The 24,522-nt window shown below is 38.3% G+C and overlaps 1 protein-coding gene across 1 annotated transcript in view; it reads right to left on the bottom strand.

Moving 5' to 3' along the window:
- MCTP1 (multiple C2 and transmembrane domain containing 1) overlaps positions 1 to 24,522 on the bottom strand; it is an 894,856-nt gene that overhangs the window by 308,749 nt on the left and 561,585 nt on the right. Inside the window, exon 3 of the mRNA XM_042781174.1 lies at positions 13,810 to 13,952. Within this exon, the coding sequence (XP_042637108.1) occupies positions 13,810 to 13,952 (143 nt within the window). The remainder of the gene's footprint in view (positions 1 to 13,809; positions 13,953 to 24,522) is intronic.

Raw genomic sequence — 24,522 nt, 5'->3', positions numbered from 1 at the left:
CCATCACCAAAGGACTCCCAGGAAATGGGAATTGGGTATTGCTCTTCCATTTATTAATTTCCTCACTGATTCATTCTTCATCCAATATTGATTAAGCATTTATTATGTGTTAGACACTGTGCTTGGCACTGAGTAAACAGTGGTGGACAAATGGACTTTGCCAACGCTTAGAGTTCAGTAAAAGAGATAGACAAACGCTAAACAAGGAAGTTTACACAGGCAATAAATAATGAATTTGTAATAGTGTTGTAAGGAGAGCAAGGTATAAAAAGAAAAAAAAGGAGATTGATGAGAGACTATAAAACATAAAAAATACTACCAGATGAAGTTTAGAGTTGTGCTTCCCAATCTTTTCAAATAGAAAACATTTGTATTGTGTACTGGAGTAAATGAGCATAAACAGGCAAGTCCACGCTTGAATGGATGGCCCAGCCATGGGCCCAGGCTGTGAGAATCCATTAAGCCAATCATTCCAGCACTCCTGTAACCAAATCTTAGTACAGCAATTAGAAAGCAGGAAGCAGAGGGAATAGCATGTGTAATGACCCTGAATCAGTTACTATTTTTTTTTCCCTGTGTAACAGGTATGTACTTCAATTTAAACAAATTTAATATGTAAACACTTGATATTTACACAAAAGATAAATATTTTGCATTACAAAAGGATTCTTAAATTTGACAAGTCACAAGGGGATTTGTTTAAATAATAAGCTCTCCTAATGCCTTTTAAATTATTCAATTTACAGTCATTTGTTTTACATACAACCTTTTAGAGGCATATTTGCTGTAGAAAGCTCAGCACTCCTGCAATAAATATTCTCCTTGATCAATTACACTTCTGAGGTTTAGTCATTCACTCAACAGCATATCACATGCAGATACTGACACATCTTATGCAACTGATCTCTCTGCACTTGCAAGGGACTGTGGTAGAGTATTTTACAATATAAAATGTACACCAAAGCAATAGAGAAATTCATTCTGTGCAATCTCTTGTAATCATATCACCCTCACACTTAAAAGTCTGGAGAGAACATAAGTAACAAGTAACCAATGAGAACACCTGGGATACTTCTACACCTGTGAGGTAGAAAGCTGTGAATCCAGTTGGTTGACTAGTGTAGACAACCAAGCTGGGTGATTCAAGTTCCAAACTTGCTTTATTATTATGAGTCTTTCAGACTGCCCAAATGTGAAATGTTTAATTTAATTTTCAATTTTTATTAGATAGCCAAGGCATAAACATGACAAAGAATGGAAACATCAGATTCTATTCATTAATGAAATTATTAGCTATGCTACTTGTTTCCAAGACCTATAAACTATTTCTTTGCCAGAAGGAACACTGCTGTGAGGGAACTTCAGCAATATGGAGTACAGAAGAAAAAGATACTCCCATTGCAGTAACAAGTACAGCTAACAGTGCTAAACATGTTATACGAAACCAAAACCAAACTCATTGCCATCAAGTCAATTCCTACTCATAGCAACTGTGGTGGTTATGTTTGTGTGTCAACTTGGCTGGGCCTGGTTGAGTGGCTGGGCAGCTGGTGGTAGTTATTCCCCATGATGAGACTGGTACTCAACTCCATGGTGGAATCTACTGTGAGCAGCTGAGTAGCTGCCTTTGGGTGTGTGGTCTGCTTCCCATATATAAGTAGCAGCTTTGGGAACAGTCTCTAGCTTATGGCATGCTTGTACCCTGCAGGTAGCCATGTCATTGTTCAGCAGCCTGCCATGCTCTGCCGACCTTGGGACTTACAATGGACTTAAATTAATGGCCTGCCGTGTGGTTTGGTAACATCAGGACTGTGCCTTTTTTTTACTTGTCAACCTTGGGTTTGTCAGCCTCAGCAGCCAGCAGCTGTCTGAGTAAAGAAATGCCTCCAGCTCCAGTGGATCGGGAGCAGGAGGCAGGTCTGGACCCCAAGGTTGAGGGGCTTTTACTCAGCTCCTAGAGCCTGGCACTTTGAACTTGGACTTAAAGCCTCCAAATTATGAGAGAGTAAACTCCTGTTTGTTAAGGCCTTCCCATTTGTGGTATATTCTTGTCAGAGCAGCACTAGGTAACCAAAATAGAATATGGTACTGGGAGTGGGGTGCTGCTCTGACAGACACCTAAAATGTGGAAACAGGAGTAGAGTGTGACCTGAGACCCTGGGCAGAGAGACTCCGGCATACAGCATGAAGACGGCAGGAGCAGAGCCCAGAGACCGGCATTAAACAGCAACAGGCTTACCAGCCCATGGAAGAGAAAGCTGGGTGCCATTGGGTAGGTGGCTTCCTGGTGGAGTGGGTTGCCTTCAGGCATTTATTGGTAGAAGAGACTGGCACGGAATGGAGTAGCAGGTTGGCTGGCCCAAGGAGTAAGAAAGCTGAGTGCTTTTGTGGCAGGAAGATTTCTGGCAGAGTAGGTTGCCTTTGGCATTAACCGGCAGAAGCAGAGAGACCAAGGAAATGGAAGCAGAGCTTCCTCAGCCTGAAAGGGTAGGACCATAGCCTTTGGGGGTACAACCACCACAGCCCCAAGGTTTCAAAGAGCCAGGCCTTTACCAACTTCGTTCTGGAGCATGGGGCTGCTCGTTCATGTGAGCCAGTGGATGGAACCATAGCTGATGCCCAAGAGTGAGGGGGCAGGGCCACCATACCCAAGAGGAAGAGGACTAGGTAACCAAAACAGCAACCCTCTTTGGGTTTCCAAGACAGTAAATCTTTACTGAAGTAGATTGCACAGTCCTCCCTCCCCAGAGTGGCTGGTGGGTTTGTAACTTTCTGGTTAGTAGTCAAATGCCTTAGGTACTATGCCACCAGAGCACCTTAAACATGTTATATAGATTATCCAATTTAATTTTCACAAGTCAGGGAACAAGATATTGTTTCAATTTTCAGATAAGAAATGTGAAGCTTAAAAAATGCATATTAATTGCTCCTAAATCCTGGGGATAGGAAGAGGTAAGATTCAAATCTTGTTGTACTGGGTTTCAGATATAGTGCATGTTTAAATTGAACAAATATAATTTGGGCACTGACCCTGGGTGAAGCACTGGAAATTTAAAGATGGACATTTTAGATGAGAAACTTTCTTTCATGGAGCACTGACTAATGGGAAATGCTAAGTAGCACATTTAGAAGTTGCTTGGGACTTAGTAACACCTCTCCTCATTCTAAGTGTGTTTAAAACCAAAACCAAACTCATTGCCATTAAGTCAATTATAGCTCATATCAACCACATCGGGTTTCCAAGGCTTTAGATCTTTACAGAAGCAGATTGCCTTATGTTTCTTCTGGAGTGGCTAGTGGGTTTGAATCACCAAATTTCTGGTTGGCAGCTAAATCCCTTTACCACAGCACCACCAGAGCTCCTTACGTGTATTTAGAACAATATTTTATTCTGGTCAACTGATTTAGCAACTTGATTCAATTATCTATCAAGAAAATGTTCATCAAGGAGTTGTTGTTGTGTTTGCAATCAAGTCAGATCTGACTCATAGCGACCCCTCCTTGGATTTCTGAGGTGGTATCACTATGGAAATAGATTGCCCAATCTACCTTCTGAGGAGTGACTGGTGGGTTTGAACTGCCAGCCTTCTGGTTAGCAATCAAATGCCTTAGGCATTACGCCACCTGAACTCATCAGTTAAAATGCTTGCGGATAAAAATAATGAAAAACTCAATGAACACTGGCTTCACCATTAATAGAAATATGTTAGTTCAAATTACTGAAGTGGACATAGGTAATTATAGGTTCAGGAGAGTTTTGATATGGCAGTTTAAATCATTCATTCATTTGAAAAATATTTGTTGAGCACCTACTATGTGAAAGATACCATTTTAGGCACCAGAGAAGATAGCAAACAACAAAACTGACAAAGTCATTGCTTTATTGGAGCTTACACACAATGGGGGACAGAGAGAATAACAAATACATGTGTAATGTTAAGTAATAAGTGCTATGGAGAAAAATATCCCAGGGTAGGGGTGTGATGAGAATTGCTATTTTATATAAGATGTTCATTTTGCTGTGCATAGGGTCTCTGTGAGTTGGAGATGACTTGACGGCACCTAACAACAATAACGTTAAGGAAGAACACTGAGAGAGTGACTTTTGAATGATGTGAGGAGGGAAGATGGGTTAATATCTGGGAGAAGAACATTGCATACTGAGGGAATAGAAAGTACAAAGTATCAAGGAAACAGAAGAAGGCCTGTGTGGCTGGAAAGGAACAAGCAAGCCAAGAGTGATGAGGTAACAGTTCAGGTCCAGACTATGGAGCCCACCAGGGTATAATGTTGGATTTATTTCTGAATGTGGTAGGAAGTCCCTGGAAGTTTTATGCAGGAGAGTGACATAATCTAATATATGTCTTAAAACATCCTCACTGAAACAGCTGTGTAACTTATGTCTGAGCTGAGGGAAATAATGTAAGCTGTGGTCCTGGCAAGAGCTGATAGACCAGTGTCTGGCAAGTGTCTTTAGATGAGATGTCTGGGTGGCAAGAAGTGATCAAATTTAGGATATACTTTGATAGTAGAGATAATGGAAATTACTAACAGATGATATGTTAAGTATGACAGAAAGGAAGGAATTAAGGATGCTCAGGAATTAACAGAGCAGACCTGAGTTTGCTATCTTTAGAAGGGCCTTCTAGTAGGGTGGGCTCTTGGCTGGCATCTGGGACTATGGCTTTTGAAACATTTCCTTTGATAGTGCTGTTTTGCCCAAGTAGGACAATGAACAGCAACTTTCCTTCTGAAAGTCCGGAATTTTGATACTTGTACCGAAATCACCAGCCCCTACTAAAAACCTTGAACTTTGAGTTTCAGATAGGCTACTACATTTGCTAGAGGATCACCAAATGTGGAGGTGGCTTGGGGACCCTGATCCACTTGATGAATCCTAGATGTTTATGCTGAAAAACTAGGTTGTGACTTAATGAGATGGGGAACATAGCAATAAACAGGTTTGGGTGGGGGAAGGGGTAGAAAATAAAGGGTTATTATGTGTTTGATTTAAACATGCTGTGTTCGAGATGCCTACTGACATGCAAATAGAGCAGTGGAGCAGTTGGTTGAATGTAAGTATAGAGTTCAGAGAAATGACCTGGGCTGAAGATGTGCATTTGTTTTAGGCGATAGATTGAGTGGAAAACTACAAACATGAAGAAGTTCACCTGGAGATGAAGTATATATAAAGAAGACATCTAAGGATTAAAAACTGAGGTACTTCCATATTTAGAAGTTGGGGAGAAGGATCCAGAATGAAGATTGAGAAGAAACAGGTAATGAGGGAGCAGGAAAATCAGGAAAGTGATGTCTTAGAAATCAATGGAAGAAAGTGGTTTAAGAAAGAGGGCATAATCAACTGTATCAAAAATAAATGTTATAACCTGAATTTAATTTCCATCTCTCTAGTTTTCGTAAGAGCTTCCTTGGTGTTGGTGTTACCTTTCCTTATGATCCTAACTGGCTGCAAAGAACTCCAAGGTGATATATTCCCTCATTTTCATCCAGAGAGGAAGAACAAGGTTCTTTGTCCCACCATTCCCAGAAAAAGTTCTGAGATTCAATCTGAATGGTTCAACTTATATCACGTGTACATTCTTTCAGTCAGTGATTTGGAATTGTCCGAAAGGCTAGCCTAGATCATGCTATTTTTAAAGGCAGTGGTTTTCATGGAACCATATGGCTCTCCAAAGAGAAATCTGGGATCTATAGAAAAGGGAAAATTAATAATACATGCTAGGAAAATCCCCAACAAAGATCTGGTATAGAGAACCTAACCTAGGGTTCTTTATATGACACACGTGCCACTATCATTTGCCTCAATGGAATTGGGACTACCTGACATATACCTATAGCTCAGTCTTGGTCTCAACATTAGGACTCCTTACTGGGATGAGTTGGGAGAGATTTTCATGCTCTGAGTCTCAGCATTAGATTTTTCTTGCACCTGTCCCTGCATCCTTGATGGTAGTCTACCTCTCAGTTCTGGGATCTCAATAAGGCATTGTTGTTAGTTGCAGAGTAGAATTGCTTCAATAGGTTTTTAAGCCTCTGACCTTTCAGAAGCAGATTGCCAGGCCTGTCCTCTAAGGTGCTTCTAGACAGGTTTGAAATGCTAAACTTTCAGCTAGTAGTTGAGTACTTAGTTGTTTGCACCACCCAGGTTCTGTTCATTGCTTTGCCTATCCATTTTATGCTCCCATAATTCTATATTGGGTGCTCCCTCCCACAAAGCTGATTGATTACATGGAGATCCATCTCCTATCTGATGTTATTCACTCAATGCCCTGTTCTCCTTGCCCCCCTTAGGCAGCTGTCAGGCTGAGAAATATGCCTGCAATGCAAGAAACCTGTACCTATACTGAGTGGCATAGTCCTTTAATTTGTTCTGGTCTTTAATCTTTAAGGACACCTCTGACCTTATTTTTCTTTTAATTTTATTTATGATCTGTTCCTTGTATTCCTGGACTTGTTGTTTCTTTGCAAAGAGAGCTTGTTTCATTCTCGGGTATTCTATGACTGTCTGCCAATTGCAACTAGCCTATTTCCTCCATGTGGCACCCTCCTCTGATCTTGCTCAGTCCTTGTGATCCTACCCAGGCACCAGACAGCATGGTTAACATCTCCATGGGATGTTTCTCAGTCCCTGAGTCAGGGAAGTGGACAACGGCTATACGGATAAGTCATGGCCCTTCCGTGCCTGCCCTTTCTTAGCATAGGTGACTGTCTATGCCTAATTGTGTTCTAAGTTATGATAATGAATGTACAATTGGTAGTCATTTAATAATACTAAATAATTTCCTTGGCCTTTCTGTTACATTCACTGTATGGTAATGTCTATCATTGAATTAATTATAACATATTTATAATGTTCCATTTTTCCCATTTCCTGTGCATAACACTGTATCCAATCTCAGAATGCTCTGAAAATATTTTAAGGTTGATTAACTAATAATATTTTTAACTATAGGCGAACTACTTTGAAGGTCTAACCACTCCCATGAGATCATAGAACATGATCCAAGATGTAAGATCCCACTCAGCAAATACGTCCATAACTCATTTTCATACCAAGGCAGCTTCAAAATAACCACTGAATTATAAAAGAGTAATTAAACTCTAAGACATAGCAGTGGCATATTTTAAATAAGCAAACAGACAAAAAAATAAAACTGTGGCTATTGCAATTAGCCATTTTTACTGGGGAAACAAAAGCTATATTGTCTAATTAATGGGAAGAATTAAGCAAATTCCTTAATCTCTCTGAATCCAATTTATCTGTAAAATAAGGATAATAATAGTAACTTGTGGGTATATTTTGAAATTAAATGTGGTAACATAGGTCTGGCACTCACTTAACACATTGCTCAATAAATGGCAGCTATTATTATGAGGAAGATGTGACTGCTGATTCCATTTCCCCAAGACTCAATAACCTGACATGTTCTTTTCTCATAAACCAAGAGCAAGAACAGTCATGCTTTTTGTTTTGTTTTGTTACTGATTTTTTGGGTCTAAAAGAACTGAGATTCTTGATTCAAACATTTAGGAAATGTTTTTGAACCATGCAAGACAAAACAAGTAAGACAATACAAACATCTTCTTGTTCTGCAATAATTCCGTTTGGGCGCTCAGTAGTTTATGGCTACACATACATTTCCATTCCAACCATCATTTCTTTCTATTTATAGATGTAGAAAATGGCTCTTTGCCTAAGTTGTGCATCAGAATAAACTATTGACATGTTTTTAAAATATAGATGCTTGAACTTTACCTTGTTGTTGTTGTTTTTGTTGTCATATGCCATGAGTCAGACCCGACTCATAGCAACCCCTCCTTGCATTTCCAAGGGCCAACTCGACAAATAACAAATAACAACAATAACAACAATAGCAAATAACAACAACAACAACAACAATCACTAGGGAAGTAGACTGCCTCATCTTCCTTCCAGGAGTGCCTGGGGGGTTTAAACCACCAGCCTTCTGATTAACAGTCAAGTGACCTTAGAGGTCCTTATTCAGCATTTCTGAGGTGGAACTTGCATCTGTATTCTCTAAAGCTTTGTGAATAATTCTGATATATAGCTAGGGTTGAAAATCTCTGGTACATAACATTCTTTGAGAATATTTAAAACCCATTGAAATAATTTTGGCTAGGAAAATAATATGGTCCTTAACTTGGACAGAGCTTAAATGAACTTTTTAACTTTAACTTTTCAGCTTAGATATCCATACCAGTTGCAGTTGAGTCAATTCCAACTCATGATGACTTCATATGTGTCAGAGTAGAACTCTGTTTCATGAGGTTTTTTTTTTTTTTAATTTTTATTGTGATTTGGGTGAAGAGTTTACAGAGTAAATTCATTTTCCAGACAGCAGCTCACATACACTTTATCTCATGACATTGACTATAATTTCCCACAAGGCAACAGCTCCTCTCCCACTTCCTCCCTATAGTTCTCTCTTCTCTGTGTCCTTTCCTCCCATCCACTCCTGACACCTGAGCTGTCTCCCTGTGCATACAAAGCCCTTCTATTCTCCCATGATTGATCTCTCCAAGGAGTGTATCTACCTAATGTAAAGGTTCAGCTTATATGACTGTCTTTTGTTTGGCTGAAAGCTACAGGAATGGTTTCAATTCCAGACCTGAAGGTCAGCTAGGGGCCATAGTCTTATTGGTTTCACCAGCCTCTATCAGACCTGCAAACCTGGTCCTTTTTTTTTTTTTTAATGATTTTCAGTTTTGTTCCACATTTTTCTCCTACTCTATCCAGAATCTCCTACATAGATCTCCCACCAAGTGGTTGACAGTGGTAGCCAGGCACTATCTTGTTCTTCTGACCTCATAGTCAGATAGGCTGAGGATCGCATCGTGTACCAGTCCCTTGGACTAATTGTTGTCATGCATCTTTGGTTTTCTTCATTGTTCTTTGCTCTGGGTGAGGAGAGAACCATCATTGCATTTAGATGGCTGCTTGTAAGCTTTTAAAATCCCTGTCACTACTTGCCAAAGTAGGACGTCGAACAATGTTTCTGTGTAGTATGTTATGGCAATTGAGCTTGATATTCCCTGAGACCATGGTCTCGAGCCCACAGGTCCAACTACTCACACTCTCTGGGTAGCTGGCTGTGGCCAAGAAGTGACTACAACCTTGTCCCTTGTCAGCTCTACTATATACCTGGACATTCTTACATAACATACAAATACATTTGTAGAAACATTGTCTGCGAACCCTATACATGGTCATGGGCACACTCCCCCCTGCATAGACATAGCTGATTGTTCAGCCTGTCCACCCATCTATCCACCTGTAGATCAATGTTTGTCATCATTGACAACACTGTACTGCAAGTGCAAAAGGGTTCATCTTTGTTGTCTGTACCTCCCATGTACCTCTCTGTGTCTTCCTCTTCCTCAATGTCACAGTGTTGATCACTCACATTTGGTGCATTGCCCTTCTCTTCATTCAAATCAATACTTGTCTCTACCTATCTAGCAGTATTACCTCCCCTGCCTTCCCACTCCTGCTAACCAACAAAGAAAGTTTCTTTCCATATATAAAGCTTCCCTTGACTTTTTACAATAACAGACTAATATAATATTTGTCTTTCTGTGATTGAGTTATTTCACTCAGTGTAATATCCTCCAAGTTCATCCATGTTAGGCAGTATTTTGCAGATTCTACATTATTCTTTAGAGTTGCATAGTATTCCATTGTGTGTATGTACCATAGTTTGGTTATCCATTCTATAGATGGGCACCTAGGTTGTTTTCATCTTTTGGCTACTGTAAATAATACTGCCATGAACATGTGTGTGCATATATCTGTTCTTGTCCTGGCTCTGACTTTCTTAGGATATATACCTAGTAATGAAATTGCTGGGTCAAATGGTATTCCTAATTCCAACTTTTTGAGAAATCGCGATACTGCTTCCCACAGTGGTTGTATCATTTTACAGTCTCCAAAGGGTTTTTAATGGCTGATCTTTTGGAATTATACTGTCAGGCCTTTCCTTCCTCTGGGAGGTCCTAAACCACCAACCTTTTAGTTAGCAGATGACCACGTCAACCATTTACATCACCCTCAAACTCCTTCGCTTGTATAGATACTATTTATAGATACTATTTATTTAAGAAACTAGCAGTGTTGTTAAGATGATAATCTTAGAAATAGTCGCATGACCCCAAAGAAAATAATTTTCCTAGTGTATCAAAACTTTCTTTTTTTTATAAGATCACTGTAATATAATATTTAGGTCTCTAACTCTTGACTAGGCCAAATAAGCAACAGTTTATATAGACATTATTCCTTTTATGCTACTTCTATCTTTTCCACCCTTTTTCTGGGTGTTCTTTTTGAACCTTGCATAACAGCATCAGGGAAATGACAACAGAGAATCTGTATTCAATTCAACTGAAATAGATGCTGACTTTATCCTATTATTTAAGATGTGCTGGAGTATCACTTTGGATACAGAGTAGGCGCCAATGGTTTTTGTCTAAATTAAAGTACACCTACTCCTCACTATCTAACTAACTATCTACTTATCAGATATTTCACATTTATAACTTTGAAAAGATTTCCAGGCAGCACTTTGATGGTCGGGGCCCCATGCAGCCACTCCAAATGATATACTGGAGGACTCAGCAATGATGAGGGATGGCAGCTGACTGGCTGTGGGATGCCTTCTCCCATTCTTCTGTGATATCCCAGTGTGGCCATGGAGGGTGCAAGGTAATTGGGGGAGGGTGTGTAATAAATATGAAGTCACAGGTGGCCAGAAGGACAGGTGAGATCCCAAAGTTGCCAGGGAAGTCAGTGGGGGGGGGGAGGTGGGTAGAGAGGCAGAGGGAAATGGGCTGCATTGGGCTATGGGGCTGGGGTAGGCAGAAGATGAGCAGGGTCCCTGCCCAGGGTGAGTGGCAGGTCACTTAATCATACACCCCTCCCTCCATCCCCTGCACATTCTGCAGCGGTGGGAAAAGTGTGGTGGAGAAGGGGCAATTGCAGTGACAAGCACATTACCATATGAGCTGGGGCACCTGACATGCAATGAGCAATGGGGTGGGGGTAGGGGCACCAGGGCCAAAGACAGCATCCCTGACTCTCTCATGATGTCAATTTTGCAGAACAACTTGGTCTTTGGAATCTGTCTCGATAAGTGAGGAGTGAGAGTACTGTATATTTAATTCAGCCCCTCATGTGAAGTCATTCAGAGCTGAAGGGATATTCTTACCACATTAAAATTAAAAGCTATATAAATTGTAGCTACTTGGAAAGGACCTTCTTATTTATTTTGTGCATAATATTCTAAAATGGACAAAATAAAAAAGATCTATTTTTATTGAAAATTGTACAGCAATTCAACTTTAATGTGATTTTATAACCTACGTTCAGAACTGAATTTTGTTTTCCTTTGGTAATTTTTAAATGATAGAATTCATATTTTGGATACACATGGATTTCATTTTTCCTGTAACTATAGATGGGAGGGTTGTAAACTTAATATTTTCCAACCATCTAGTTCACAGATGCATTTCCATATTACCTGTCACTATGGAATCAGTTAGTTCCTAAAAAAATCTTTCAGGCAGGATTAATCTCCTATCACAGAGGGTGTGGGTATCATATCAGACTCAAATATGTCAATCACACAGGGCTACGTAGAGACAATGAAAATGATGCAATTTTCATGAAACTCTAGTAACTTAAACTATAATTTCCATCAATGTATTTTATTTAGGATTTGTTTTTATGTGCCTAAGGTTAGGTGAAAAGTGTATAATACAAAATAAGGAAAATATAAAGCTTAAAAGTAATTATTTTCCTCAAAATAAGCCCTATGTACTTCACAGAAAGTAAAAGTCAAATAAAAAATATTAAAGTACTTTGAAAAGTATAAAGTATTATATAAAAAAGAATTATCATTTTTGTTTATACTTATATCTGAGAGGCCAATGTGATTTCTATTTAATTTAATACTTTTCTTCTTATATAGAAATTTGAAAAAAAAGTAATAAAGTCTTTTATAATGCACTATGTATCATCTTTTGCATGGTAGAAGTTAAGTAGTGGCACATAATCTTGTATATTGAGTATTCAAAGTGGTAAAACCTTTTGATCCTTTCTCCTAGCTTCTTGGTTCATATGCCCTTAATCAAGTCTTTTGGCCTGGAGTCTCATTGTCTCCATTTATAGTATATGGATATATCTTGCTCTTCCAAACAAGGAAAATATTTTTTTGACATTTTTTTTTTCTATTTATGTTAGATTATTTTTATTTCTGGGCTTCATAAAATATTTCCTTTGAAATATGCATTTTGATGTTAGGATTCCTACATAAATGAATAGTTATTCTTAAGCACAAGAGAAGACTAGAAGGAACCAGCCAATATCTAATGTAATGCTGGGAAGTTAATTTATAATCCATTTATAGACTTGAGATCCACCTGGCTCTGTCTTGGAGTGGTAATCTCCAAGTATCAAAGAAATGTAGAGATCCGCAGCAAAAGTAATTAAATGAAATCCCTTTCCACTTATGATTTTACTCTTATGGGATATCAAAAGGGATCCAAACAGCCCATTGCTTTCCTTATTACCATCTGTTTCCTTTATTCTCCATTTTCTTCACAACTGCAGCTACTCTAAACTAATCTCTTCAAATGCCTCTGGAATAAAACATCCTTACAGTATACTTATCTTTTATTTATTTTTTTCCATCCTCTATCTCAACTTTTTTATTTTGATAGTGATTTCTTCTTCTAACATAGATTTTTTTCCCTGCTTTTCTCTATAGAACTGAGAGATGAGAGAAATATTATGACTTCAAAGGTCATTTGTCTGGTAGGAGTGAGTAAGCTGTGAGCACTTTCATATTAACAGTTCTTATGTCATTACCCTTTATTGATAACAGATACTTTAGTAGTTATATTTCATTAAGTTCCTTTAGCCAATGTCCACTTGGAGCAAATCTCTTAAGTGAATATGAATGTTTTCCCCATAATGACTTCTAGAAATATGTTAACTGTATGCATAAATTCAGGGTGAAACAGGTGAAAGAGCGAAGATGCCCAGAGATCACTGAAAGAGTGACTATATGAAATTTTTGAGCTCATGTGTTAGTAGCAACAGTTTAGAGAAAAGGATATAGTATGTGATGCTGTGGTAAAACTAAAAAAATGGTTTGGTCACTGAAAAGATAAGAACATCAGAGCAAAAAAGGATATCAGTATTTAAAGATATGAGTTAAAAGGAAGGCAGGCATGAAAATAAATAAGTAATTAGGATTGTAACACTTTTCTAATTTTTTTTATCTACATAAAATGAGAGAAAAAAACTTTTTTCATTTTTAGTAATATAATACGGACAGAATTTTTTCTCTTGCCAAGCATGGAAGATCCCTTGATATAATTCTTAAACATCAAGTCAGAGTTCCAGTAAAGTTTTCCTTCTGGAAGGCAATTACAGAAGCTTGTTTTCATATGTTACCAAAATGTATTAGATCTGTTAGCAGCATCAGGCAGGAGACATACACCGTAACCTTCCTAGATGACTGGCAATATAACTATTCTGAAGAAAAATGTTCCCACTAACTTTCCCTCCCCTCAAACTTATTTCTATCATATTATCAACAGATGAGAGTTGTGCTTAACAGAATACATCTCTGGTTTAAAAAATAAAACAAAACAAACAAACCACCACCAACAACAAAAACCTCTGCAGACAGAGAGACACGGTAATAAAGCATTAAACAGGAGTTTCTATGTCAGAGTCCATCAAAGAAAAACAAACAAATGGCTCACCTTTATATACAATGGCTCCCTAAGATGATCGACAAGAATGCAAGCTTTTTCCTCCCACACAGGATTGAGGTTCTTGTGTATTATTTTACTTCTAAAAACTTCTTTTCCTCCAATTTTAAACTTCACGTATGGATCACTTGTCCCTGTTAAAGAGATATAGATTGATCTATGTTAATCATGTTTTTTCTTTGGAAGCAAGAGAATAATAACTGACCTAAACAGCAGGAAATATTTAAAAGAATAAAGTTAATGAAACTTATCACATGGCAATACCAGATTTAAGGGCTTTTCCTCAATTTTTCCTTATATTTTGAAAAGACCCTAAATCATTATTATAATTAATATTATTAGTAGTAATATTTTATCTTTTGACAGGTTTTATCTTCTGATCTTAATACCATAATTTTGTCCTGGTATTTAAAAATCTCTTTTTTAGATGCTGCATATGTAACTTTAACTCACATTATAAATCATAGAGATTATTCTGACATTTCTCTTTGTTTCACCTGATTGACTATAAAAAGGATGATCAAAGTTCTTGACTGATGTAACTAGTTTCAAAGACTTATATATGCTGCTAAAATTTTATATTGGCCTAATGGATTTAGGGGAATGTGAGTCTCAAATTGAGCTCCAATTTCATCCTTGGTCCCATATTCTCTCTTGCACAGAACTTTTCAATTTTAGAATGTTAGGAAGAGACGGGGGTCTCAGAGGAAGAGGTCAGGGAGAAAGGTACAAATATTTATTAAATAAGCTGTTACTATTTCTTAGTCCGTTCCAAGCTCCCTATAATGATAAAAAAAAAATCAGAGATGTCAAATAAATTCCTATAGATACACAGCTAATAAGAAGTGGAATTAGAATTCCAACCAAGATTGTTTGAACCTAATGCCTGAGTATTTTCTACCACATTTGCAAGAGAGAAGAAGACTTATGATAGTTAATTTTTTGTCAATTATATGATGGTCAATTTGGCTAGGCTATGGTGCCCAATTGTTCCGTCAAATATTAGTCTAAATGTTTCTATGAAAGTATATGTATGTGATTATCATTTAAATCAGTTGACTTTAAGTAAAGCAGATCACCCTCCATAATGTTGGTGGGTCTCATTCAATCAATTGAAGGCCTTAAGGGCAAAAGCAGATCTACCAAGAAAGAAGCATTCTACATCAAGACCGTAAATAGACATTCTGCCAGAATTTCCAGCTTGCATCCTAGCTAGAAATTTTGGACACAAGACTACCTAAGATTCCAGGCTGTTACCATATCTATGGATTTTGGACTTAGAGGTTCCCAGAGTCATGTGAACAGTTTCCTTAAAATAAATCTCTCTCTCCCTCTTTTTCTGACAGAACAATAACATAGTTTTGATTATTTTCAGGATCCTGCAATTCCATATGAATTTGAGCATTAGCCTTTTTCATTTCTGCCAAAAAGTTGTTGGAATTTTGATGGAGACCGTGTTGAATCTGTAGATTACTTTGGGTAGCAGTGACATTTTAACAATATTAAGTTGTGTAATCCATGTACACAGGATCTCCTTTCATTTATTTAGATCTTCTTTGTTTCAGCAATCTTTTAGAGTTTTCAGTATACAATCTTTCACTTGCCTGGTTAAATTATTACTAATCACCAAACCTAATTCATTGCCATTGAGTCAATTCCTACTCATAGCAACCCCCACTGGGTTTTCAAGACTATGAATCTTTATAGAAGCAGATTGCCTCATGTTTCTTCCATGGAGTGGCTGGTGGGTTTGAACCACTGACTTTTTTGGTTAAGCAGCCAAATGCCTTAACCACTACACCACCAAAGCCAAACTCACTGCTGTTGCATCGATTCTGACTCATAGTGACCCCTCCTTGGGTTTCCAAGGTGGTATCTCTACAGAAGTCGATTGCCCAGTTTTCCTTCCAAGGAATGGCTACCGAGTTTGAGCCACCAGCCTTCTGGTTAGCAGTCAAATGCCTTAGACACTATACCACCAGAGCTCCCTACTATACCACCAGAACTTAAATTATTCCTAGGTATTTTATAATTTAGATGATATTGTAAGTGGAATTGCTTTATTTACCTTTCAGATTGTTCATTGCTGCTGCACATATTTTGTGGGGTGCTAAAATATATGTATAGATTTGAATCTTCATTTGAATTAATTTAAATTTTCTTAGTTATGTCCCAGGCCAAGTTATTTTTACTGATTTTGAAAATCATCTATGCTAGTACTACAACCTGCTAAAATATAATAAGCTCCATAAGATCAGAGCCATGTGAATCACTATTTCTTCAGCACTTGGTACATAATCAGGCATTTTATGGGGCCCTCAATAAACATTTGATCGATACTGAATAAATGAATGACTTGCTGACTAAATGATGTAGGGGTTTGGGAGGTGGTGTTTAAATTTATTTGAAGAAAATAAAACATGGGAATCCCTAAGTGAGATTTCATAGCTCTCTATTTCAAGTAGTCTCAAGCATCGTGGTATCATCTTTAAAAAATGAAGGCTCTGCCACCTCTTCTAGGTATAGACAGTGAAACCCTTACTAACTCTCAAATTTACACTTGAAGGTGATAGCTGAGAACAAGGAAAGCCCTCTCAGAGTCTAAAGCATATGACTCAAAGAACATGAGCTAAAGCTCTTGCCCTTTTCTAACAGGATCTTTATTTGCTCTATTTAGGCAAAATTTCAACATGCTTGGTTAACTGATTGTTCAACTTAAAGCATATTAGAAGACTAGATGGCAAGGGACAGGCAGTAGGAATATATTAAGAAATGATAATACATTCATTCAACACACAACATCACTGACACATCTTAAAAACAGTGAGAAGTAATAAATATAAAGAACAGAATCATCTATATCAGTCTATATCTATATATATCTATGTCTATATCTGAATCTATATATGTTGTTGTTAGGTGCCATCAGTCTTCTCTGACTCATAGTGACTCTATGCACAGCAGAATGAAACACTGCCTGGTCCAGGGCCAGCTCCATGATGCTTGCTATACTTAAGCCCATCACCGCTGCCACTGTGTCAATCCATCTCATTGAGGGCCTTCCCCTCTTTTGTCGACCCTCCACCTAATCAAGCATGACATCCTTCTCCAGGGAATGGTCCCTCTGACAACATGACCAAAGTAGGTGAGACAAAGTCTGGACATTCTCGCCTCCAAGGAACATTCTGGCTGTACTTCGTCCAGGAGAGATCTGGTAGTTCTTTTAGCAGTCCATGGTACTCTCAGCATTCTTTGCCAACACCACAACTCAAAAGCATCAATTCTTCTTTGGTCTTTCTTATTCATTCTCCAGCTCTCACATGCATATGAGGTGACTGAAAATACCATAGCTGTGTCAGGCTCACTTTAGTCCTCAATGAGACATCTTTGCTCTTCCACACTTGAAAGAGGTCCTCTGCAGCCAATTTACCCAATGTCATACATTATCTGTAAGGAGCTCTGGTAGCATAGAGCCCAAGGCACTTGACTGTTAACCAGAAGGCTGGTGGTTCAAACCCACCAGCCACTCCTTGGAAGAAAGATGGGGCAAACTACTTCTGTAGTGATATCGCCTCAGAAACCCAAGGAGGGGTTGCTATGAGTCAGGTCTGACTCAAGGGCACATCACAACAACAAAATACATTGTCTAATGTCCTGACTGCTGTTTCCACTGGCGTCGATTGTAGAACCAAGCAATGTGAAGTCTTTGACAACTTCACTCTTTTCTCCATTTATCATAATGCTGCTTATAGGTCCAGTTGTGAAGATTTTTGTTTTCTTTATATTGAGATGTAATCCATACTGCAGACTGTATTCTTCAATCTTCATCAGTAAGTGCTTCAAGTCACCCTCACTCTCAGCAAGCAAAGTTTTTCATCAGCATATCTCAGGTTGTTAATGATTCTTCCTCCAATCCTGATGCCATGTTCTTCTTCACATAGTCCAGCATCTCAGATTATTTGCTCAACGTATAGATTAAATAAGTATGGTGAAAGGCTGAAACCCTGACACACTCCCTTCTTGATTTTTGACCATGCGGTGTCCCTTTGCTCTGTTGAACAACAGCCTCCTGGTCTATGTACAGGTTCTTCATGAGTACAATTAAGTGTTCTGGAATTCCCATTCTTTTCAATGTTATCCACAGTTTGTTATGAGCCACACAATTGAATGCTTTTGCATAGTCAATAAAACACAAGTAAACATCTCTCTAGTATTCTTTGCTTTGAGCCAGGATCCATCTGACATCAGCAATGATATCCCTTGTTCCACATCCTCTTCTGAATCCAGCTTGTATTTCTGGAAGTTCTCTGTCAATATACTGCTGCAACCATTTTTGGTTTATCTTCAGTAAGATTTTACTTATATGCGATATTAATGATATTGTTTGATAATCTCCACATTCTGTGGGATCACCTTTCTTTGGAATGGGTACAAATATGGATCTCTTCCAGTCAGTTGGCCAGGTAGCTGTCTTCAAATCTCTTGGCATAGCTGAGTGACTGCCTCCAGCGGGGCATCCGTTTGTTGAAACATCTCAATGGGTATATTCTGCCAATACCTGGAGCCTTGTTCTTTCCCAATTCCTTCAGTGCAGCTTAGACTTCTTCCTTCAGTATCATTAGTTCTAGAACATATACCACCTTCTGAAATCAATGAAGATCTACCAGTCCATTTTAGTACAGTGACTCTGTGTATTCCTTCAATCTTCTTGTGATGCTTCCTGCATCATTCAATATTTTGCCCATAGAATCTTTCAATATTGCAATGCAAGGCTTAAAGTTTTTTTCTCAGTTCTTTCAGCTTGAGAAATGCTGAGAGTGTTCTTCCCTTTTGGTTTTCTAACTCTAGGTCTTTGCACATTTCATTACAGTAATTGGCTTTGTCTGCTCAAGCTGCCCTTTGAAATCTTCTCTTCAGCTCTTTTGTCTTGTCATTTCTTCCATTTGCTTTAGCTAGTCTTCACTCAAGGGCAAGTTTCAGAGTCTCTTCTGACATCCATTTTGGTCTTTTCTTTCTTTCGCGTCTTCTTAATGACTTCTTGCTTTCTTCATGGATGATGCTCTTGATGTCATCCCATAATTCTTCTGGTTTTCAGTCATTGGTGTTCAATGCATCAAACCTATTCTTTAGGTGGTCTCCAAATTCAGGAGGGATATAGTCAAGGTCATATTTTGGCGCTTGTGGATTTCTTTTAATTGTCTTCAACTTCAGGTTGAACTTGCATATGAGCAGTTAATGGCCTGTTCCACAGTCAGCTCTTGGCCTTGTTTTGGTTGAAGATATTGAGCTTTTCCATCACCTCTTGCCACAGATGTAGTCAATCTGATTCCTGTGTACTCCATGTCACAAAGTCCACATGTATAGCCACCATTTGTGTTGTTGAAAAACGTATTTGCAATGAATAAGTCATGGGTCTTACAAAATTCTATCATGTGATCTCCAGCATTATTTCTGTCATGAAGGACAAATTTTCCAACTACCAGTGATTCTTCTTTGTTTCCAACTTTTGCATTCCAATCACCAGTGATAATTAACACATGTTGATTGCATGTTTGTCAATTTCAGACTGCAGAAGTTGATAAAAATCTTCAATTTCCTCATCTTTGGTAGTTGCATAAATTTGAATAATTGTCATATTAATGGGTCTTCCTTATAGGCACATGGATACTGTCCTATCACTAACAGCATTGTATTTTAGGATAGATCTTGAAACATCCTTAGTGATGATGAACACCACACCATTCCTCTTCAAATTGTCATTCCCAGCATAGTAGATCATATGGTTGTCTGATTCAAAATGGCCAAAACCAGTCCATTTCATCTCACTGATTCCTAGGATATCAATCTTTATGTGTTCCATTTAATTTTTGACAACTTCCAATTTTCTTAGATTCATACTTTGTACATTCCATGTTCCAATTATTAATGGATGTTTGGAGCTGTTTCTTCTCAATTTGAGTCATGTCATGTCAGCCTACGGAAGTCCCAAAAGATTTACTTTATCCATATCATTAAGGTTGGTTCTACTTTGATGAGGTAGCCCTTTCCCAGTCCTATTTTCAGGGCCTTCTGACCCAAGGGGCTGGTCTTCCTGCACTGTGTTGGACAATGTTTCCAAGCTATTCATAAAATTGCCCAGTAATGTATCAGACAGTATTTCTCTGTTACTCATAAAGTTTTCCCTGACCTAGTTTTTGAGTAGCGGATGGCCTCTTCCTTCCTAGTCTGTCTCAGTCTGTAAGTTGTGTTGAAACCTGTGCACCATGTGCAACCCTGCTAGTGTTTGAAACATAGGTGGCACAGTCACACAGCAATGGGCAAGCCCCACAGGATGACAAACTTACAGACAAGTTTGTCTCCCTCAGCTGTTGGAAACCTCTCTGCCCTCCCTTTACCTAATTCCTACCTGGATCCTGTCCTTTTGTGGTCCCTGGCACTCTCCCCCACTCCTTTTCCTGGCTCTGGGGGCTGGGGCCTGCCTGCCTCCCACCTCTTACTTGGATCCTGCACCCTTACCTGGATCCTATATAAACATTGTTATTCAGTCAATTGCAACCCATGGAGATACCAAATGTGACAGAGTAGCACCACTCCATAGGATTTTCTTGGCTGTAATCTTTATGGAACAGACTGCCAGCCCTGTCTTCCATGATGCTACTGCCAACCTTCAGGTTAGTAGTTGAGCACAAAACATTTGAACAACTCAGGGTGGTAAATAAAAAACACACTACCATAAAATAGCAGCTTATATTCTACAGAGATACATAAAATACAAAAACATATATCAAGTACCTTAGTGTAATTTTATATGCAGCAGAAGAAATTGGAGTAGGAAATCCCATATAAATGGAGATAAACAAAAACAGGAAAAATATCCTGTGTAAGCCCATGATAATGGAATGCCATGTTGTGGGAGTATGAGTAACTGCATGTTAAATGAAGAAGGAAAAGAAAAAGAAAGGAAAGACAAATGAAAGGAAGAAATAAAGGAAAGAATGTAAGTACAGGAAAAGAAAGGAGGGGAAGGCAAGGAAAGAGGAGGGAAAATATAAGCAGGATTGATGATACAAAGAAGCTGGGTTGTTACTGTTTTTTGCCAATTCCTTCACTGTAGCTTTGACTTCTTCTTTCAGTATCATTGGTTCTTGATAATATGCTACCTCCTAAAATAGATGAACATTGACCAATTCTTTTTGGAACAGTGACTATATTCCTTCCATCTCTTCTTTTGATGCTTCTTGCATCTTTCAATATTTTACCCATAGAATCCTTCAATATTGCAATTCAAGGTTTGAATTTTTTTTTTCCAGTTCCTTCAGCTTGAGAAATGCTGACCATGTTCTTCCCTTTTGGTTTTCTAACTCCATGTCTTTGCAAATGTCATTATAATACTTTACTTTGTCTTCTCATGCTGCCCTTTGAAATCTTCTGTTCAATAGACATTTCTTTCTTTTGCTTTAGTTACTCTCCATTCAAGAGCAAGTTTCAGAGTTTCTTCTGACATCCATTTTGGTCTTCCTTTTCTGTTTCTTTCAATGACCTTTTGCTTTCTTCATGTATGATGTTCTTGATATCATCCCACAACTCACCTGGTGTTCGGTCACTGGCATTCGATGTGACAAATCTGTTAAATGTAAAATGAATCTGCTTTGTAAAGCATTTGTAAAGCTTTGTAAAGCTTTTGTAAACCATTCTGTAGATGATGGTCTCTAAATTCAGGTAGGACATAATCAAGGTCATACTTTGGCTCTCATGGGCTTGTTTCAATTGTCGTCAGCTTCAACTTGATCTTGCATATGAGTAATTGTTGGTCTGTTCTACAATTAGCTCCTGGCTTTGTCTTGGCTGAAGATACTGAGCTTCTCCATCTCTTCTTTCCACAGATGTAGTTGATCTGATTCCGGTGTATTCCATCTGGTGAAGTCCACGTGTACAGTTACCATTTATGTTGTTGAAAAAAGTATTTGCAATAAGTTTTTGGTCTTGCCAAATTCTATAATGCAATCTTCAGTGTCATTTCTATCACCAAGGCCATATTTTCCAGCTACCAATGATTTTTCTTTGTTTCTAACTTCCATATTCCAATCATGAGTGATAATCAATAGATTTGAATGATCAGGTGTATCTGGACAGGGAGTAGTGTGCTCATGACTACGTATAGGGCTAACTCACTGCCACTGAGTCAATTTTGACTCATAGTGACACCTCCTTGGGTTTCTGAGGCAGTATCACTACAGGAGTAGATTGCCTAACCTTCCTTCTGAGGAGTGGCTGGTGGGTATGAAATGCTAGCCTTCTGGTTAGCAGTCAAATGACTTAGGCACTACATCACCAGAGCTACCATATATAGGGCTATCAGACAAAAAAAGCTATATATATATATAAAGAAGCTAGGGAAAGCAAGAATGCATAGGCAAGAAGGCTACAAGGAATGGGTAACCACAGGAAAGTAATGGGAGGAGAGCTGTTACATTGTGGGGATTGTAATCAGTGTCATCAAACAAAATGTGAATGAACTGTTAAATGTAAAATGAATCTGCTTTGTAAAATTTCACCCAAATCACAATAAAAAATTTTAAAAAAAGGAAAAAAAAAAAAAAAAAAAGAGAGAGAGAGAGAAAGTTAGAAGAGCATGTGGGGCTCCCTGGGACTTGGTTATCAGCCTTCAAGCATGATAGCCCCAAAGGCAGGGTGCTCCCAAACAGATGTTCTCAATGATGTGCTGGCTACACTTAATCGCTCACATTCTGGTAAGGACCATTTAAAAAGTCTAGGATTGTTGCAGAAAAGTTGGCTCAGTGTCATGGTTCCTTGTGTCCCTGTTACTCAGATTTTACGCATGATTTCTATGTCCTGTTGTGCTGTTCTCTGGCCTTGGCTTTGATTTCTCTACTCTTGAATGATTCCAAGAATTCTGGTTCTGTTCTCTGTCTTGTTATCTCTCGTGTTGTCTGGATCTCAGGCTCTGACCCATTGTCCAACTCTATCCTTGTTCATGCCCCTCTCCTAGACAACGACCCTATTTCAGATCTCCAGACTCTCTTAGACAACCAGATTCCAGAACTCTGACCCTGAACATCCCTTTTATCCTTGAATCACCTCTACAGTCCTAACAGTGTATGAACATAAAAACAATGCCACTTTCTATAATAATTGGAATTTACAAACAAAGTTCAATTGTATTTTATTTTATTAGTGAAGAGATTGCTTTTAATGTAATTTCATAAAATGCGTATCACTCATTATCTTTACACACTTCTGGTAACCATAAATTAATTCATCATGGAAAAGATAGAGTGTAGTTGGCTCTAGAGTCAGTAGGGCAACATTCAAATTCAAGTTCTGTTATTTATTTCTGATAATGTTACTAAATTCTGCAGGCCTTGATAAAATAGAGATAATGTAATCTAATGCTGGAGGGTCAATGAAGAAGGGGAAGGCCCTCAACGAGATGTATTGACACAGTGGCTGCAATGATGGGCTCAGGTATAGCAAGGATCATGAAGCTGGCACAGGACTGGACAGTATTTTGTTCTGCTGTGCAAAGAGTCACTTTGAGTCAGAGACAACTTGACAGCACCTAACAATAACAACAACAATGTAATCTACCTTAGATAGTTTTGTCAGAATTAAATGGGCTAATTTATGTAAAATACTTAGAATAATGTCTGACTTACAGTGAGCACCCAATAAATGATAAATATTATTATCATTACTATTTAACTAGGTGAAATAGTTATAGAAACTTCATCTTCCTGCACTCAACTTTTCCCTTTCCCCTTGTCACCTTGGAGAAATTATTACTCCTGCCCAAGTGTTGTTTTATTGGTGGCAAAGTGAATGGGAGCAGGGGGACATTTATATCCTTGGACACGACTCTATGGGCTGCTACAAAGATCTGCACAAAAAATCTGCACAGATTATATTTTAAAAAAATAAATTTATTTTGTTGTTGTTGAGAAAATTCGCAACAAAACACACCAATTCAACAGTTTCTACATGGACAATTTAGTGACATTGATTACTTTCTTTGAGTTGTGTAACCATTCTCACCATCCTTTTCTGAGTTGTTCCTCACCCAGTCACATAAATTCACTGCCCCTAAGGTTCCTATCTAATCTTTCAAGTTGCTGTTGTCAATTTGATTCCATATAAATAGTTCTTAAAAGAGCATAATGCTCACATACTTAAATTAAAGACAAGAAAGGCAAACATATACAGAACCAAGTTTATTAGTGGGTACCAGGTGTTGGAGGAAAGGGGAAGGGGTAGTTTACAGTGATGGAGCCATCACATTCATTAAGGGTAGGGTTGCAATTATTATTGTAATTACTGTCAATAATCTGTATACTGGTAAAAAAAAAAGTTGAATTAGCTAAAGTTGTGTGATAATTACACATTTAGAGCAAGGACAAAAGAAAAAAAAAAAAAAAGAATAGCTGCTGACGCTGCTTATGCATAACAAAACCTCATGGGATTTGGTGGTTTCTTGTTTTGGAGGTATAGGGTCAAGGTTTCATCGGACTTCCCAGTTAATTGCCTAATAACATGATTAGTGCTTCTGTTCTACTTCCTGGTTCAATGTGTAGTACCTGGGGTCTTAAAATCTTGCAAGTGTCCATCCAAGACACAATTTCCTCCATGAACAACTACCTTCTTTGCTACAAGACCAGAGGAACTGGATGGTGCTCAGCTACTATAACT

The sequence above is a fragment of the Orycteropus afer genome, unplaced genomic scaffold (genome assembly GCF_000298275.1).
Source record: "Orycteropus afer afer isolate SDZICR_OR568_19922 unplaced genomic scaffold, OryAfe1.0 scaffold00093, whole genome shotgun sequence".
NCBI lineage: Eukaryota > Metazoa > Chordata > Mammalia > Tubulidentata > Orycteropodidae > Orycteropus > Orycteropus afer.
The sequence above is the reverse complement of the archived record's forward strand: the minus strand, read 5'-3'. Positions and strand labels throughout refer to the sequence as shown.